This window comes from Jaculus jaculus, chromosome 6, assembly GCF_020740685.1.
Source record: "Jaculus jaculus isolate mJacJac1 chromosome 6, mJacJac1.mat.Y.cur, whole genome shotgun sequence".
NCBI classification, from domain to species: Eukaryota; Metazoa; Chordata; class Mammalia; order Rodentia; family Dipodidae; genus Jaculus; species Jaculus jaculus.
The window spans coordinates 136760216-136780283 of NC_059107.1; the positions used below are offsets into that span (position 1 = coordinate 136760216).

At 43.9% G+C, this 20068-nt stretch overlaps 1 protein-coding gene across 6 annotated transcripts in view; it reads left to right on the forward strand.

Annotated features, from left to right (window-relative positions):
* Window positions 1-20068, forward strand: part of Socs2 (suppressor of cytokine signaling 2) — a 37940-nt gene that overhangs the window by 4598 nt on the left and 13274 nt on the right. For 5 of the 6 annotated variants that reach the window (XM_045153514.1, XM_045153517.1, XM_045153512.1 and 2 more), the window contains exon 3: window positions 246-697. In XM_045153514.1, coding sequence (XP_045009449.1) covers window positions 246-697 — 452 coding nt within the window. Of the gene's footprint in view, window positions 1-245; window positions 1748-20068 lie in introns of those variants that run through there. The other variant, XM_045153518.1, reaches the window with a different exon arrangement.

The following is a 20068-nucleotide window of genomic DNA, read 5'->3' on the forward strand; positions in this document are numbered from 1 at the left end:
TGGCTTGGTGGTGCATGCCTGGAATCCTAGCACTTGGTAGGTGGAGGCAGGAGGATCCAGGAACTTAAGGTCATCCTTATCAATGTAGTGAGTTCAAGTCCAGCCTGGGCTACATGAGACTCAAAAAACAAATCCAAAACCCACCTAGAAAAATTATTGCCAAGTACAGAACCTATTTTTTTTTAAATCCTTATAATAACTATTTTACTTTCTTTTCTTTTTTCTTTCTTGAACAAAAACCCCAGGATGGTACTGGGGAAGTATGACTGTTAATGAAGCTAAAGAAAAATTAAAAGAGGCGCCCGAAGGAACTTTCTTGATTAGAGATAGTTCACACTCAGACTACCTACTAACAATATCTGTTAAGACGTCAGCTGGACCGACTAATCTGCGCATTGAGTACCAGGATGGGAAGTTCAGATTGGATTCTATCATATGTGTCAAGTCCAAGCTGAAGCAGTTTGACAGTGTGGTTCATCTGATTGACTACTATGTTCAGATGTGCAAGGATAAGCGGACGGGCCCTGAAGCCCCCCGGAATGGGACTGTTCACCTCTATCTGACCAAACCACTCTATACGTCAGCACCTTCTCTGCAGCATTTCTGTCGACTCACCATTAACAAATGTACCGGTACCATCTGGGGACTGCCTTTACCAACAAGACTAAAAGATTACTTGGAAGAATATAAATTCCAGGTATAAATGTATCTCTCTCTGTTTTTTTTTTTTAAACAATGCCTCATATAGAATATCTCTGAATGCAGCTATGTAAAAGAGAACCAAAACTGAGTGACTGCCCAGGCTGGATAACTGCGCAGGATTCGTTCTCAGAACAGCTGGACCCACTCTAACGTAAAGGTGTGAAGAGGTAGCTAGGTATTATAAAGTTCCCCTAGATAAGTTTCAGCTGAGTGATGCTTCCTTTCCTATGCCTGACCAAGTCCAGGCAATCCTTTTAAATTAAAAAAATAAAATATCCCAAGTCAAGAGGAGGGAGCCTTGCTATCAGAATGCCTTGCCTTTCTGAATTTCCTTTGCATTGGGTCAAAGGTCCAAGGTCTCTAGAAGAGAAAGGTTCCACTCTCAGTACTGAAGAACGGCAGGAACCAGACTGGCCCAGGCTCAACTCCACCTTTATATATGCCTGGAGATCAGTCTGTTTTAGGACATTTTATATATTTGCGTTTTGATGTATTTAGGAGTTTTGTTAAACAGACCATGCTTGTATTTATCCCTACTTTATGCAATTAACCTAATCCAAAAAAAAAGGTAACCATGAAATCCTGTATTTGTCTTTTCACTACATGTATAAACTCTCCTGTGAATGAGTACTGTAGTAATCCACTTCAAGGGAGCCTTACTTCAGAAACATTTCAAACTGGTGCAAATGGAAAAGAAACTCTTTTCCCTTAAGGCTAATTAAAGACAAGAATGTCATGCTACACAGGTGCAATTCAATTCTTGATAATAAAACCAATGTAGATAATAGACACTTGATTCTTGGAAGTAGCGTGTCCCAACCTGTTGCCACTGGTGTTTGGCAATAGCTTTAGAAATTTTCAAGTTGTCCTTGAATTATCTCACCGTGGACATCAGCAGTTCTCTCCCTTCTACCGTGTAGAATACTTGTACTTAATTTTCTTCCAAATATAGGGGGATACTTGCCTGTTTTTTTCAAAGTGTTTATTTACTGCTGTTACTATTTGATTAGAATGTATTAAATAAAAACAACCCTGACTTTTGCAAGTTTTACTTATTCTTTTGAGTGTTGAGGAGTGTATACTGGCACGGCGGTCGAGGGAGGGTTGGCATAAAAATGATATCAAGTGAAAGAAACCAAGTTATGGCATCAGATAGCGCTTGGCTTGCCCCAGTCTAAAGTTCGAGTGGCACTCATTCTTTGTGTTTTTGGAAAGCATGCTCAAAAACTTGTCAAGAAGTCTGGTTTTTCACAACTTGAATAGACATGACACAGAAGCCCCTTGGTGTTTTCAAAAGAAATAGCTTACAAACAACCAAAGTTCTCATGGCCCCTAGTCTTTTACAAGTTAAGCAGACATACTACTAAATAAAAATGAAGTTTTGTGACCGCTTTGTTTTTTTGGCCACACAATCTCATAACTTGGAGATTCAGCATCTTTCTGGAATCCAGACATTATTCATTTTGCCACCTTAAAAGAATTCTCACATAGCTCTATGCTACGGTTTGCCGTCTGAAAGGCGAGCCTGGTGTATTATGTGTATCCCCTGGCTGAATGGAAAATTCAGTTATAAGTTATAGTGGGACTCGCTTATGGCATATCTTACCTAGTTTTATGATCTCAAAAATTCACCAGTTTTATACCTGCCACGAGAATATTTTATACTTATCTAAACACAGAATTTCTGGGTGTGTCTTCGGAGAGCCGAACTGTTGCTTAATATTTAAAGCACAGCTGCTCTGGTTAATGATGGTGCAATAATCTTTTCACTAGTGTTCTGTGCTTTAGATTGTATGCTTTTTTAAACACTCCCCCCGCACCCCCCTCCGCCGCCACCACACACACATTTGTCTAGTGAGATGTTCGACTTTTGGTGAAGCGCATGCATGATCAATACCCAGGAGCTGTGTGATATTTCTTCAAAGGTCTTTTGCATTTCTACTGTTGTTTCACATGTTGTCCCTTCTCAGTTATTGGGGGTGCGGGAAGAAGTAGGGCCTGAGTAGTGACCTACAGCTAGGGGACATCCCAGCCTTCTCTGGAGTGGGCTGTGGAACCCTTATCTTTTTAACCCTCTTGATTCTAAGTAAGTTGATAGGCATCTTTTTGCTTTACATTTCTACTATCACTTGTTTATTGAATTCATTGTGTACCAGGTTTTGACACTTTACATAGTTATCTCAATTTCATCGCCACAAGGACTGAATGAGCAAAGTACAGTGATGAGAGGAAGTGACTATTTCTGCATTGATCCAGATGAACAAATTAGATCAGACTGTAAAAAGAACTCAGCCTTTTTACTGTTGTCCCCAGTGGAGTAGTATAGATTACCTTAACCAGTGTTGTGCTCTGTGGGGTTCTGGTCAACCTGACTTTCTCCTAGGACACTCTTAAAAAGGGAGCTCCTACTAACTGATGAGGATTGATTGATTGAATGATTGATTTTTTTTTAATTAATAAAAGGCTGTATTCTCAGACCTCCTTACCCTGGCTCCAATTCTGCTAAGTGTCTTCTTCGCTGGGATTATTGCTATTCATTGTGGGGACCAAGCGGGCACAGTACCTCAAGCTTTTCCCACCTACCCTGAGGCTCTTACAACCTTTCTGCCCCCTCTTCCACAATGCTTCCTGAGCCTTGAGAATGACAGGGATCTGATTTAGTGTTGCTTTCTCTGTAGACTGTAGATGTCAGGGTTTTTTTTTTTTTTTTTTGAGGCAAACCCAACAGACTGGTCTTATTTATTTATTTATTTTTTTAATGAGAGAGCGTGAGAAAGAGAATTGGCACACTAGGGGGCCTTCAGCCACTGTAATGGAACTCCAGAGACGTGCGCCACCTTGTGCTCATGTGTGACCTTGTGGTGTGTGTCTGGCTTATGTGGAATCTGGGGAGTCAAACATGGGTCCTTAGGCTTCACAGGTAAGCACTTAAGTTGCTAAGCCCTCTCTTCAGCACCGGATCTCTGTTTTCGTGAGGTTTGAGTGGCCGCTGTGTCTGTTGTCATCTCCCTGGAATTGGTTTTCAGGCCAGTGGGAAAGCAATATTTGTGTCACTGGTTCCTCTGTAATGACTTCTAGGTCTGGGCAGATGACAGAGATGACCCATCTCATGGTAGATAGTCAGCTCTCTCTTTTTTTCTTTTCTTTTCTTTCTTTCTTTCTTTTTTCTTTTCTTTTTTTTTTTTTTTTTTTGAGGTAGGGTCTCACTAGCCCTGGCTAACCTGGAATTCACTATGTAGTCTCAGGCTGGCCTTGAACTTGTGATCCTCCTACCTCTGCCTCCTGAGTGCTCTGATTAAAGGCATGTGCCACCACGCCCGACCCTCTCTTTTCTTGATGCATTGATATATCCTGGTTCTCTCCAGAACTCTCCATCAGTAAGATAGAACAGATTCTGCCCTTTTTATTTGGTGGCTTCTAGATGATGCCAGTTACCAGTTCACAGCCCCATTTTGTATTCTGTGGAACAGAAAAATTAAGATGTATACTTGCCTAAATTATCTTTAGAGCCTGGGAAAATATGCAGAGAAGCTTTGAACATTGGTAAGGATATTCATTATTATTGTTGTTTTTGCTGAATATTCTACGCACGATTCATATGTTCTCGCAGACCTAAATGACTGATGGGAGTTTCCGAGTGAGCGGAGATGGAGTGATGGGGTTTTCATCACCACTACAGTGGACACTTGCAACTGCTTTTCAGGGACATGGAGGAAAAAGTAGCTTGACTTGTATGAGCTGAGAGTTCTTTTCTGAAATGTCAGAATGAAAGTTTTGACTTTATAGTGATTACATAATCCAAATAGGTAATAGAATGAGACAGTTGTTCATGAGTGTTTATTTTCTTGGAAAGGATTTTCTCTTTTAGAAAATTGTACCCTGTGTGTTACCAAGTAGGAGACAGAGACATCATCGAATAATTTTAGGAGATGGAATGTCCTGAGAGCAAGCTGTGTCCATTTGAGTTGTGGGTTTGGGTGCAGGGCTGGGGATCTAACAGCTGGGTAGAACTCTTTTTTTTGGTTTTGTTTTTTTGAGGTAGGGTCTCACTCTAGCCCAGGCTGACCTAGAATTCACTATGGAGTCTCACGGTGGTCTTGAACTCATGGCAATCCTCCTACCTCTTCCTCCCAAGTGCTGGGATTAAAGGCGTGCGCCACCACGCCCGGCTAGCTGGGTAGAAGTCTTAACTACCTCCCCAGTGTCCTGAACACTCTTGGTGGTCCTCTGTACCCTTCCAGTGGACAATGGGCCTGCATTCTCTCCCAATTGTTAAGTTCTTTTTTGAGGCAAGCCCAACAGAATACCCCCCCTTTTTTATGAGACAAAGAGAGAGAGAGAATTGGTGCACCAGGGCCTGTGGTCACTGTACTCAAACTCCAGACATGTTCACCACCTTGTGTGCATGTGCAACCTTGCACACTTACGTCACTTTGTGCATCTGGCTTATGTGGGATCTGGAAGGTAGAATTTGGGTCCCCAGGCTTTGCAAGCAAGCGCCTTAACTGTTAAGCAATCTGTCCAGCCCCCAGTTAACTTTTTGGAACCCAAAAGCTTGAAAACATTGTTGGGACCACATAGTTTAGTTCCTTTATGTTACTGGAAGATTATTAGACCCCAAGAAGAAATTTGCACCTGTACCTATCACCCAGCAAGTTGATGGCAGCACATATTCATACCAGGTTCAGTATTTCTTGTTTTTTCTTTTCTTTTTGGCTTTTCAAAGTAGCTCTAGCTCTAGACCAGGCTGACCTGGAATTCACTCTGTAGTCTCAGGGTGGCCTTGAACTCACGGCAATCCTCCTACCGCTACTTCCCAAGCGCTGGGATTAAAGGCATGTGCCACCGCGCCCAGCAGGTTTAGTATTTCTAAACGCTTCACAAGTCTTCCTTTTCTGAAGATTGCCCATGCTCTGAGTTTGCCTTGCTCAACATTTTCCTTCCTCTGACATTCAGAAACCAGGTCTTGGGATAAGAACATGGCAGGATACTTTCAATTCTTGATTTCTTCTGCTCCATGCTGCAGAGACAGCCACTCTCCTGGCTTTTACCATGTCTTGGTTCATATTGGAGTTTCACACTGATTTCAGTTTTTCGGCGTCCCCCTCCCGTGGTACTGGAGATTGAACCAGGGCCTTCCTTCATGCTAGGCCAGCACTGGGACATCAAGCCACATCTCCCGCCCTCCTCAACATTTCCAATCTGTTTGCTCTTTTACAATCCCAACCCTCTATCTGTGCAGTTTGATGATCTCATGTTTGACCCTGGCACATGTGACTCCTCCCTGCCCTCCCCCCACAGTCCTGGCACACAAGTGACCACCCACACACCTGTGCTCGTACTGGGTCCCATCTTGGCTTTTTCCCACTCTGGCTGTAATGACGTATGACTGTCTTGCTTTCTCATTTTTGTATCAAAGTTGTCCTTTTGGCCCATTAGACATGCCTGATGACTATATTATGCCCCATGAAAGAGGGAAATTATATTCTCCTTCAGTTTACTCATTGACAGGCTTAGCTACTTTAAGACTGAATCTGTCTTTTTGTTTCTCTGCCTCCCTGCAGGTTTTGAAACCAGAAGCCAGCCCCAAGGTGCCACACTTTGTACATTTAAAATATATATTTATAGGGCTGGAGAGATGGCTTAGCGGTTAAGTGCTTGCCTGTGAAGCCTAAGGACCCCGGTTCGAGGCTCGGTTCCCCAGGTCCCACGTTAGCCACATGCACAAGGGGGCGCACGCATCTGGAGTTCGTTTTCAGAGGCTGGAAGCCCTGGCGCGCCCATTCTCTCTCTCCCTCTATCTGTCTTTCTCTCTGTGTCTGTCCCTCTCAAATAAATAAATAAAAGTTAAAAAAAATACTTAAAAATATATATTTATATATATTATATGTATAAATAATATATATATAATATAAATATAAAATAGTATATATATATTTATTTATTTGAGGCAGAGAGAGACAGAATGGACACAGGAGAGCCTCTTGCCATGGCAGATGTGCTCTGGATGCATGCACCACTTTGTGCATCTGGCTTTGTGTGGGGACTGGGGAGCTGAACCTAGGTGTCAGGCTTTGCAAGCAAGTGCCTTTAACCACCGAGTCATCTCTCTAGCTCGCGTTTTTATTCATGTTTACTTAAAAAGTCAGAGGCTCCTTGCCCACTGGTTTGTACTTCATTTTGAAAAGGAGGAAAAAGCCCTTTATTCCTTCAGTTTCTGCTTGTTGATAAACAGGAATGACCGATAACTTTGGTTTATTTCTACATATGCATGTGTTTCTTGTTTCCACTAATTTTTTTGTTTTATTTTTCCAAATTTTCCCTCGATGTGGCTTGAGATTAGGTAACTTCACTCTATCCTAAAGTAAATCGACAGCTGTTGCTAGAGTGAGCCTCAAAGTCCTATCATCCCAGATGCTTAGCTAGTCCGTCAGCTAAAGCTACAGTGGCCTCCTTACCCCTTCCCCAGCTCTGTGCACCCCAGAGGGAGGGTGGATCCGCCCAGTGTTGTCGCAGGGAACGGGGCTCATTTCCATAAACATTTACTGAGCCATTAAAAATAAAACTGCTTTTATAGACAAGTCTCACTTTGAACTCTGTTCTTCTCTGAGAGAAACAGAGCTACCCTGAGAGCCAGGGCTAGATTACAGTACTCCTGTGGCCTTCCTCCTTGAGGAACAGAAAGAAGGGAAAACTGAGGCCAGAGTCTCGGTGAGTGCTCAGGAAACAGCACCAGCTGACTTCCAGGGCTGTCTCAGGGTAAATTCCCCCCAAGGAGCCCTTTTCTGTGGCAGAGCAAAACTTTTTCTCTAGTTAAACCATCACAGAAGTTCATAAATTTCCCTACGTTGTCCCAGTTTCCAACCATGGTAAGATAAAAATTTATTATTGCTAATTTTTGTTGTTGTTGTTGTTATTTCTTTCTTTTCATTTGGTGTCCCTTTTCCAGATTAGATTTTGGTCCAGAGTTCTGTTGGAATCTTTTCTTCTCCATTTTCTGCTGGGATTTTTAACATTCAGAAAAAGGCTTTCCATGGTATTTTCACCCAGTTTAATTGCCCAGCTTAACATTCCTCTTGCTATCTTGAAGAGCCTTATTCTTCTCTGGATTCCAACATTTTTTTTTAAATATATTTTTATTTTTTGCAAGCAGAGCAAGAGGGAGACAGAGAGGCATGCCAGGGTCTCTGGTTGCTGCAAACAAACTCCAGGTGCACGCGCCACTTTGTGTATCTGGCTTTACGTGGGTACTGAGGAATTGAACTCCGGATAGTTAGGTTTTGTAGGAAAGCACCTTAACCACTGAGCCATCTCTCCAGCCCCAACATTGCATTTCCCCCCACCTCTGTGTGTCTAGGGAGTGGCCACTCTGTATTTGGTCAGAAGTACGTTCATGTTTCGCAACCTTGACTGGGCGGGTTCATCATCTCATAACACAGGATGCAGAGAGCAGGGTGACGGAAACCGGTAACCAGAGCCAGCAATAGCGTCAGCTTCCTCCCCATCCCCTGTCCTTTGCTGGAACGGCTGGCCGAAAGATCCCCGTTTTCCCCCCTTGTCCTTCACATGATAAAGATGTGAATGAACAAGGAAATGACCGCAAAAAGTCAAGAGGTGGGGCCTCACTGGTGTGACAAGGGGTTTCTGTGAGTCCATCAGTAGATACTTAGAGATTTGGTCAGCTGAGTCATGGGGAAATTATTACTAGATTGAAATCAGCCACGGTACAACATAAATGTTTACACCACAGCAATTGGCAAATGTGACAAGTCGTTAGACCTTTTTTTTTCTGTTCCAGAAAGCTGATTTAGCTGCCTAGCACTGGTCTAGGAAGTGTTCACAATAACTGAACCCTCACACGATCGTTTATTTGTATACCAACCCTTGTTCTTAGAGAAGAGTAGGAATGAACAATTTTAGGAATAATTTTGTATAATTTATTTATTTTCTATTTTTTTATTGTGTGACCTGGAACTCACTCTGTAGTCTCAGGCCGGCCTTGAATTCACAGTGATCCTCCTATCTCTGCCTCTCGAGGGCTGGAATTAAAGGGGTATGCTGCCATGCCCGGCTTGGAATAATTTTTAAAAATATTTATTTGTGTGTGTGTGTATGTATGTGCATGCATGCCAGTTTCTTGCTACTGCAAATGCCTTAAGTGCTAAGCCATTTCACTAGCCCATATACTAAGCTTTTTATGTTTCCTTTTTTTATTTTATTTATTTATTTATTTTGTTTTCTTAAGGTAGGGTCTCGCTCTAGCCCAGGCTGACCTGGAATTCACTATGTGGTCTCAGGGTGGCCTCGAACTCATGGTGATCCTCCTACCTCTGCCTCCCAAGTGCTGGGATTAAAGGCGTGCGCCACCACACCCGGCGCATATACTAAGATGCTAAATAATATTTTTGTTTCCAGTTATAATCATCCTATGAATCCCTCCTTCTCCCTCAGGAAGAGGTGGAGAAAAGAGGGTCTCATATTTATTGAATGATTCAACCTGCATTATTCTCTGCATCACTGTTGCATTTAATCCCCACAACGACCTGTGAGGGTATCACTTCCATTTATTGGAAATAAAGCTGTATCTGGGAGACTCAAATCACTATGCTCAGAAAACAGGGAACCTCTGATTCAGGCCCAGGGTCTACCATATTGCAAAGGAGTTGTACCTTTATGAACGCTATTCTGCAAAGTGCAGTGATAATGGAAATAATAATTACCTTGTGGACTGAGTGTCTTGAATTTGCCTTGAGAGGTTGAGAAGGCCTCAGAGAAAGGTACTTGGTGTCTGGGTATTAACACATTGGAAGGAGTCTTCAGATGGGCTCCAGGAGAAAGACCTTTTGGCTATAAGGTTGAAGAAGGTAGAAATGAGGCCTGTGTGATGGGCTGTCAGAGGGTGAGTTGGGGCAGATCTTACAAACCTTGAGGAAAAGTTTAGAATGCATCCTGGGGGCAGTAGGGCAATAATAAAAAGCATTTAAAAATGGGAGAGCACCTGACCTGGCCTGAGTTTTCCATATTCCTTCTGGAGGCCCTTGGGATAGGGGTTTAAGACTAAGGAGAGCAGATGGAGAGTGATGGGTGTGAGGGGGCGGACGGGAGTGCACGCACGCACGTGGGGACGCAGAGCAGGTAGGTTGTGACTCTCCCCGCCAGGAAGCTCAGGTCTGGCCCAGCACCTGTCCCTTTGGGTCTAACATCCTTCCCTTTGGAGCTGGCTTCCACTTTTCCACAAGTTGGGGTCGTTTTCTATTCCCAGATAAGTAGGAAATGGTGGTGGTAGGTACCACTCTGAACTAGGAATTAGAAGACTTAGGGTCTATTTCTGGTAGTTTGACCTTAGGCCAAACGTTGAATCTCTTAGGGTAGCAGTTACTAAATTTACAAACTTCAGAGCATGGAGGCTTCGTGCTTTTTGGTCCCTTCCAGAGAGACACCTCATCTGCCCCAATGGGAGTACATAGTAGTGTGTGTGTGTGTGTGTGTGTGTGCATGTGCACCTCAGTTTTGACTTAAATTATAGCATAGATTTTTTTAAAAAATTGTTTTATTTTATATAAATTATAACAGGTTATATACTCTTTATCCCCTTGTCTCAGCTCCTGTCACCCTCGGTGCCCTCCTCAGTGAGGTTACGTTATTCACTGTGGGGCTTAAAGGCCTCAGTCAATTTCTGTGGGGTAGTGGGGGGGGGCCATGTCTCAGGGTATTCCTACTCACTCCATGGCTCCTACAATCTTTCCGCCCCCTCTTCTGCAATGTTCCCTGAGCCATGGCAGGCCTGTTGGCAGTCTGATTTAGTGTTGAGTTCTCGGTGGCATGCGGATTTCTGTTTTGATATGTTTTGATTGCTCACCATGTTTGTCACCATCACCCTGGTACTGGTTGTCAGGCCGCCAGTAAGAGCAGTGTTTCTGGAGCCTCTTCCTCTGCAATTTCTCCCGGGCTCTGGCTGATGTGGTAGAGGTGGTATGTCTCATGGTGGGCAATTGGCTATCTTCTTGTCTTGTTGATGGGACTTGGTTTGTGTCTGTTTCCTCTGCCATCTGTAAAATAAAACAGATGCTCCAAACAAGAGTGAGAGCAGCTTGGGTTCAAGGGGGTATGCAAATTTATTTTAGAGACTTTTGGTGTCAAGCCCACTCTTCTTTTTCAGAGAGCAGTTGGGGCTTTTCTCTGAAGTCTGAGTTTCTTGACTATGGGATTCCGACCGGGTTTCCAGTACCAGATATGAGTTCCCTCCCACTGAGCAGTCCTCATGTCCAATCAGAGAACAGTGGGTTACCCCAGAGGCTGTGTGCCACTGTTGTACAAGTGTGTATTTCTTAACCAGTTGCTTGGATTTGTAGTCTGAAGGGTCCCCTGCTTATTCACATAGCCTAGATTTTACTTCTGTGCTATAATATACTAGTGCCTGGTTTATTCTGGGGGTGGGGGGACCTCTCTCTGCTTTGGATGTTTTTAGTTTTATTTTTTAAAATAGTTGTATTCATATTTATTTATTTATTTGACAGAGAAAGAGGGAGAGGGAGAGAATGGGCACACCAGGGCCTCCAGCCACTGCAAACAAACTCTAGAGGTGTGCACCCCCTTGTGCATCTGACTAATGTGGGTCCTAGGGAATTAAACATGGGTCCTTTGGCTTTGCAGGCAAATGCCTTAACCACTAAGCCATCCTTCTAGCCCTTTATTTTTATTTTTAAAATACATCTACTGATTTATTGAGAGAGAGAGAGAGAGAGCAATAAAGAGGCAGATATAGAGAGAAAATGGGCATACCAAGGCCTCTAGTCACTGCAAACAAACTCCAGACACATGTGCCACCTTGTACATCTGGCTTATGTGGGTATTGGGTACTTGAACTTGGGTCCCTAGGCTTTGCAGGCAAGCTCCTTTACCACTAAGCTATCTCTCCAGCTCCTGAATTTGTTTTTTTATGGCCACTAGTCCATCTTTTGTATTTGGGTATTTCTAGTTTACTTTACTTTACTTGGTTTTTCTAGGTAGGGTCTCACTCTAGCCCAGGCTGACCTGGAATTCACTATAGAGTCTTAAGATGGCCTCGAAATTGTGGTGATCCTCCTACCTCTGCCTCCCAAGTGCTGGGATTAAAGGCATGCGCCACCACGCCCGGCTCCTAGTTTATTTTTGACATGAGTCCTGCTTTGTTGCCCAGGGTGGTCTCTTATTCCTGGGCTAAACTGATTCCCTGGATTCAAACTCCAAGTAGCTGGAATTATAGTCATGTACCACCATTCCTGGCTTCTCCTGGATCTGCCTCAAAGTGGGTTCAGTCTCCAAGCTTGATGGGCATGGTTCAGATATTCTTTGTTCCACCACCTAACATTCACCTTCTACCTCTGCCTCCTGAGTGCTGGGATTAAAGCTGTGCACCATCACACCGGGCCTTAAGGGTAGTAAGTGGTAGGAGAGCCTTTAAGACTGAGCAGTGCTTTTCTGTGAAGTAAGTTCTTGCCCCTGGGGCACACAATTAGTTAGTATGAGATTACATGCTTGTAAATTTGGCTGCCTCCATATCCCGGCCTTTCTCTTGCTTCTTCTCTCTTTCATGACACATCCATTTGCCCTGTCCATCATGAGGCTCTCATCAGAAGCTAAGCAGACACTGGCAGTGTGCTCTAGGATTTCCCGAACTCTTTTCTTAATAACATGGGATAGAAATGTAATAAATAAATCTTTTCTTCATAAAGAAAAGTGAGCTAAGCAGTGATATTCTGTTAAAGCAATAGAAAATCGACCAAATGAAACAGCCAAGGAGGAGGGTGTGGCTGTTGTAGATGTCATATCATAGGCACAGCAGACAAGGAGCATGACATTGGCATGGGTGTGCAGAGGTCATATGACACAGTCAGAAGCTGCTGGGAGAGTCAGGTTGAATCTGCATTGGGTAGACCATGGGATTCATTGTATCCAAAGCACAATGGTGAGACAGCCATTCTAAACAGGCCAGGCCTTGGGTTTCCAGAGGACTGGAAAAAGCCAGAACATTTAGCAATGCCAGGCATTACACTTCATTGGCCACTTGTGACCTCGTTGAGGACTCACAATACACCATTCATGTCTCCAACTTAGAGATGAGGGGATTGAAGATTTGGGTTATTAAATTATTTACAACGGAGAACTAAGGTTTGAGTTCAAGCCTGTCAGACTCCGGAACCCATGGTTTTACTGACTCTTCTGTCCATTTTCTTTGTGAGATTACAATGCTTTTAACCCAGTGCTGTATACTAGCCATATATGGTTAATATTTAGCATGCGGTTAAGTTTAAGAGAACCGTGGCTCTATCCAATTTGGTATTATATTATGAGGACTTTGATTTCAGAAGGAATACAGGATCTGCCTGAATCATAAACATTACCTAGAAAGACTCCCTTGCATCTGAAACTATCCTTTTCCTGTTTCCGAATCTCCCTTTTATTTCTATTCCATCCAGCCACAGCTCATCCCTTCTTCCTTGTTACTCTTTCATTTTCTTTGGAGGTCAGTTTATAAAGTCTGCACCAGTCATAATAGGCTGCGTTGAGCTGCAGAACAAACAGCCCCAAATACCTGATGGCTTCAAACAACCAAGGTTTCGATGTTAAAAGAAAGGTGCTTATATCCGTGACTTGTGTCCCCAGCATGGCTGGTAGTGCCTCCAGAACCCAGCCTGGAGTGTGTGAGTGAGTCTGCAATGCTGAGGTATTGGAGAAGACAAAACAGGGGACCTGTTACCCACACTTAAATCTCCTGTCACTACTCAGCTCATGGGCTAAAATGTGCCCCTCAACCATGAGGGGCTAGGCTGAGTTCGGGAAATCCCTTGTCCCCAAGAGGTGTTAGAAACTTGCTGAGTGGCAGTGACCACCATGCCTTGTGCTGTCTTGTCCTCCCTTACTTGGCTGATTTGACCCTAGGGGAGCTTCCCGGGACAGGTGTAGAGACTGTCACTCTGTTTTCCCTTTGTCTTCTAATGCTTTCTCAGGTAGTGCAAGATACTTTCTTCTCCTGGTGTGAGTCACCAGTGAGACAAAAGGAAAGGTCTAGAGTTTGGAAGTGAAATTGTACTCATCTCCAAGCTTCCTCTGAGCCTCACAAACATTTGTGGGTTTCTTCACCAGGTTCAAGCTAAACCTTTCTTTCTGTTTTTTTCAAAATTAAAAAAAAATTATTCATTTACTTGCAAGCAGAGAGAGAGGGAGAGAAAGAGAATGAGAGCATAGTCCCACCAGGGCCTTTTGCTACTGCAAACAAAATCTAGACACATCCTCCACTTTGTGCATCTGGCTTTACATGGGTACTGGGGACTTGAACCTGGGTGGGCAAGCTTTGCCAGCAAGCTAAGCCATCTTCTCAGCCCCATTATTTTTGTTGTTTTACCAGTTTCTCTGTGTCTTTCCTTCTTTGAGGGTATGTGTGCGTGTGCATGTGTGTGTGCGTGTGTGCGTGCACACATATGGAGACCAGAGGAACATGCTGGGTGTCCTTCTCTATTCCTCTTCCACCTAATTTTCTTGAGAAAGAGTCTCTCACTGACCCTGGAACTCACCTTCTTTTAAAGTCAATTTGGCTTACCAGTGAGTCCCTGGGGTCTTCCTGTCTATGCCACTTGATGCACTGGGGTTGCAAGCATGTGTGGCCATGGTCTAACTTTTTATGTGTGGGTGCTGAGGATTGACCTCCAGTCGTCATTCTTAGCAAGCACTTACCTGCTGAGCCGTCATTTCAGCCTCCTCCCAACTGCTGGGTTTTTTTGAGATAGGGTTTTATATGGAGCAGGCTGACCTTCAACTTGCTATGTAGCCACAACTGACCTTGAATTCCTGTTCCTCCTGCCTCAACCTCCCAAGTGCTGGGATTACAGACATGTATCACCAAGCTTGGCTTCTTCCACCAATTTTTTTCTCCTGTAATTTTTAAATTTTTTAAACTTTTGTTTATTTTTATTTATTTATTTGAGAGCAACAGACAGACAGAGAGAGAAAGGCAGATAGACAGAATGGGTGCGCCAGGGCCTTCAGCCACTGCAAATGAACTCCAGATGCACATGCGCCCCTTGTGCATCTGGCTTATGTGGGTCCTAGGGAATCAAGCCTCGAACCGGGGTCCTTAGGCTTCACAGGCAAGTGCTTAACTGCTAAGCCATCTCTCCAGCCCCCATTGTTTTTAAAATGAGAGAGACAGAGCAAGTGAGCAAGACAGAGACAGAATTGGTGCACCAGGGCCTCCAGCCACTGCAAATGAACTCCAGATGCATACGCCACCTTGTGTCAAGTGAGACCTTGCCTGCTTGCGTCATCTTGTCCATCTGGCTTATGAGGGACCTGGAGAGCTGAACGTGGGTCCTTAGGCTTTGCAGTCAAGTGCCTTAACCACTAAACTCTTTCTCCAGCCTATCCTTCTACAAAACTTTATTCAAACGTAAAACCTTTTTATGTATGTTACAAATTAAATGGATTTCTATGTGATAAATTGATACCCAATTGCTGATTTTAATTTTTAATTTGTTTCTGAAATTATATCTAAATTCCAGACAACTAAATGCTAAACCCTGGTTTAGAATGTGGTGTCTGGAGCTGGACGTGGTGGTTCACGCCTTTAATCCCAGCACTTGGGAGGCAGAGGTAGGAGGATCACTGTGAGTTCAAGGCCACCCTGAGACTCCATAGTGAATTCCAGGTCAGCCTGGGCTAGAGTGAGACCCTACCTCAAAAAACCAAAAAAAAAAAAAAAAAAAAAAAAAATAGAATGTGGTGTCTATTGATGCTGGAGTGCTTTCCTACAGCAAATGTGTATATAATCAGAATAATGCATATTGTGCCTTCATAGACAGCTATCCTCTGCTATATTTGTGAGTTCCTACTATATCTGAAAAAGAGAGCATGCAAAGTATATTATTTGCAACTGTTTTTTTAAAATTTTCTTAATTTACTTGTACGTGTGTGTGTGTGTGTGCACGACAGGATTTCTTGCCACTACAAATGAATGCCTATTTGGCTTTATGTGGGTGGCTAGGTATTTGAACCCAAGCTGGCAGGCTTTGCAAGTAAGCACCTTTAACCACTGAACCATCTTCCAGCCCCTTAATTTGCAACTTCCTTCCTTTCTCTCTGTCTCTTTCTTTCTCATTTTTTTTCAGGTAGGGTCTCACTCTAGCCTATGCTGACCTGGAATTCACTATGTAGTCTCAGGTTGGCCTCGAACTCACAACAGTCCTCCTACCTCAGCCTTCTGAGTGCAGAGATTAAAGGTATGCGCCGCAATGCCTGGCTTTAATTTGAAACTTTCTGAACACTGTCAGGTCAGTTCATTGTGCATTTCAATCTTTTTCTTCTTCTTTTTATCTTTTTGAGGGTCTTACTTTAGCCCCAGCTGACCTGGAACTCACTCTGTAGCCCCAGGCTGGCCTCAAACTCACAGTAATCCTACCTGTGCCTGTCAGTGTGGGGATTAAATGCATGTGCCACCATGCCTGGCTTCAGGGTTTTTTTTGTTTTGTTTTGTTTTTGTTTTTTTGTAGTAACCCAGGTTCATGTCTGCCTTTTCATATTTACCTCTGTAGCTTAGTTACTTCCTTATCCATCTATTTATCCATTCTTGTCTTGTGCTCTGCACAGGACAGGGTCCTGGAGACAGTTAAGAGAATGCTGTCCTACCCTGGGGAGAGTCTGCATGGCTTAGAGCAGCAATAGGATGGTAGAACCCTTGTCTTTGGAGATATATTCCAGTACCTCAGAAGAGACATGAAACCATGAATAGTACCAAAATGTATGTGTGCTGTCTTTTCCTATACATACACACCTATAGTAAAGTTTAATTTATAAATAGACTCAGCATTAACAATACTACTAACAAAATAAGTAATTCTAACAAAAAAAAATTGTTTAAAGCTGTGAGTAGAGCATTTGTTTACCTTGCATAAGGTTCTGAGTTCAATCCCCAGCATTACCAAAGACCCCAACAAAACCTCAAACCAAAATACCCCCCCCCCAAATTTAGGAATTGTTATTTCTGGAAGTTTCTATTTACTATTTTCAGACCACAGTTAGCTGCAGATGAGTGAAACCAAGGGAGAGTTAACTTTAGCTAAGAGGGACTACTGTATAATGTTTCTGCATCCATAAGTTTGAGTCTAAGGATTCAGATCCTGTAGATAAATAATATTTTATCCTTATTTATTTATTTGATACAGAGAAAGAGGCAGAGAGAGAGAGAGAGAGAGAGGGAGGGTGGAAGGGAGGGAGAGAGGGAAAGAGAATGGGCACGCCAGGGCCTCCAGCCACTGCAAATGAACTCCAGATGCATATGCCACCTTGTGCATCTGGCTTACGTGGGTCCTGGAGAGTCAAACCAGGATCCTTTGGCTTTGCAGATAAATGCCTTAACCACTAAGCAATTTCTCTAGGCCAAATAATATTTTTAAAATTTGCATTTGTGCTGACCTTGTACAGATTTTCTGCCTTGTCATTATTTCCTAAGCAGCACAATACAATGACTCTTTTACATAGTGTTTTCGTGAGATAATTTACTTTAAAGTCCATGTGTATATTCTGTGCAAATACTACACCATTTTACCTGAGCATCCAAGGCTTTGGGTGTCCCAAGACCCATCATCTGCGAATTCCCCTTCAGATACCTGAGGTTAGCTGGGTATCCCAAGAGCAGTGGCCCCAAGAGACACATTGTATCTGTTTGAGGAAATCAAAGAAGGCTTCAAGGGGAGGCAGCTTACCGGCTGAGCAGCTGGAAGACAGCTTTGCCTGGAGAGTCCAGATTCTGGTGGCAGCAACATTCTTTCTATACTTATCACATCTGTTCCCTCCGCCCCATGATGACTACTGCTTAAACTTTCACCAAAGTGAAACATACCACCATGTGCTTTCAACCGTGAGGCAGTATGGGAAGGTGTCATGACTAACAGCCTTCCCTTGACTGCTATCCTTTCTCTGTCTGCCAGCCCTACACTCCTTGGAACCCTTTTCATGTTACCGGTCGGTCACTAGCTAGAATGCAAATTGCATGCACGCAGCCTGTAAATCCCCACTGTATTTTTTCACAGTAGGGGTTGAATAAATGACTCTCCGATAGACTGATAGTTCCAAAGGCACTTCCTGTTTAGAGGTCACTGCACATCATAACAAACTCCAGTTCCAGATGTCATACCAACAACCTTCACACTGACTGAAACTGACCCTTTAACTTAAATTCTCACATTTTCTGTCACTTGTCGTAAAACAGTACAGTCACAAATAAAAATTCCATTTGCCTGGGCTTCCTATTGAAAGCGAGCTTGGGTTGGTGAGTTAAATAATGCTATGTCATCTGAGCCAGAATTTGAGAAGGTGGATTTGAAATCTCCACCCATTGTTTTAAATTTAATTTAATTTGTTTATTTGCAAGCAGAGAGAAAGACAGAGAGAGGGGTGGGGAGGGAGGAGAGAGAGAATGAGCACACCAGGACCTTTAGGCACTGCAAATAAGCTCCAGACAACATGAACCACTTTGTACAACTGGCTTTCCGTGGTTACTGGGGAATTGAACACCAGGTTGTTATACTTTGTAGGCAAAAGCCTTAACCGTGGAGCCATCTCTCCAGCCCCACCCATTGATTTGTAAACGTGCACTTTAGTTCTGTCTTGGCCCTGCTGCTGTGGGTAGCAGCGGCCAGATGCAACTGCATTTGCAGCCGGGCACTGCGGTTGGCTCGCTGCAGTTCCTGGCCATGCTGCCTGTGAGGTCCAGGAATGTATAGTTTTGTGGTCTGATATATTTTGATGGCTGCCAGATAAAATTGATGCCTGGCACTTTTTCTAGGAAAAACACATTTAGACGTTTCCAAGCTGATTTGTAGGAACTTAGTGTTATTAGAACTTTGTGGCAAAACTTTTTCTCAAGTGGCAGAAAACATAAAGAAACTTCAGTTTTGAGGGTTGTTAACAGCGCCTGCCAACACTGAGAAGGTTGACAAAGTCCGGGACTGTTAACCGGCTTTCTACAAAAATAAGCAATATTTGGGCTTTTATTTTCCCCCAGAAGGAAAATAAGTTTCAGCTACCGACAGCAGATTAGCCTCCAAAATTTTAGAAAAAGGCACCTTTTCCTCTTTATTTCCTAATACCATTTCTCAATCTGTTAACTTGAGGTTTGATTGCTGCTTACTGTTCTTGCATTTTATTTTATTTTTTTATTTATTGTTTAGGCAGGGAAAGCAGCGTTTGGGAGAAACAAGATTATTGAAAAACTAGCTTTCCAGCCGGGCACATACAAGCCACAGTCCTTTTTTTCATTTACATTATAAATATTTGAGGATCAAGTTCCCCATTGTTACCAAGAAGCAAGAGAGATTACCTAGTAATACGTCGTCGAGTTACTTTTTCTTACACTTCCTGGCTTCTTCGCTCCAGCGGATGGATAACAAGTTTCTGCTTGTTGGCAGGGCGGTCCGCCTCAGAGCAGTCTTGGAGCAAAAGGATGATTTTTCAAAAGTATGCTTTATGAGCTCGGCTCCCCTCCCCCCTTCCAGGCTGGGGGAGGGGAGCAAATCTTTCCGATTTGGACGACGGATTTCAGCTTATTTCAAAAGTCTCGACCTGCCATTAGTAGGTGAAGGAGAGGGAGAGAGAACTTTGATGGTGCCGAGAAGAGGCACGAGAGCACGCCTCAGCAGAGACACACACGTCCACAGCATGCACAAGAGCAGAAATGCCCGAGGAGCCGGGGTGGATGACTTCGTGGATAGCTTCTAACTCGTTAAGGGAGAATGAAAAAGAAGCGTGTGTTTGGGGGCGGGGGAGGGCGCGGCTGCAGGAGGGATCTCATTTACACTTGCCCTTCTTTCTGCCTGAGCACTGGGGATGGGCACTGGCTGGCCGGCGGGCTCCTCGGGTGCCACCCGGTGATGCAGCAAATGTTCTTGGTGGAGGCTCCTCCCAGGCGCCTGGGGCACCGCGGGTCCCCGGGGACCTTATGTAAGGTCGGTGTCACCGCCCGGGGCCCGCCGGCGGCAGGCTGACCCTCCCCACGTCCACAGCTGGAAGCGCACCGCGTGCGCGCGTCGCGGTTACCGACAGCGATCCTGGGCATCTTGATGTCCGAGAGGGTTAATTACCCTCTTCCCCCAGCCTCAGGGACTCTGCGAGAAACGAGCCTGCCTGCGGGCTAGGCTATGTGGCTTCCACTGTCCCCCAACACCGCATCCGTCCTCTTTTTTTTTTTTTTTTGTAATTCAGGGCGAACATAACCTTATTAGCTACTTGCTCAATTATGCTAAAAATAGCATACTCATGGGTAAAACCTAGTTAGTTCAGAAGGGTACTAAAAGCGGAGAACAAAATTGCCAACCCCTCCCCCATCCCATATCCC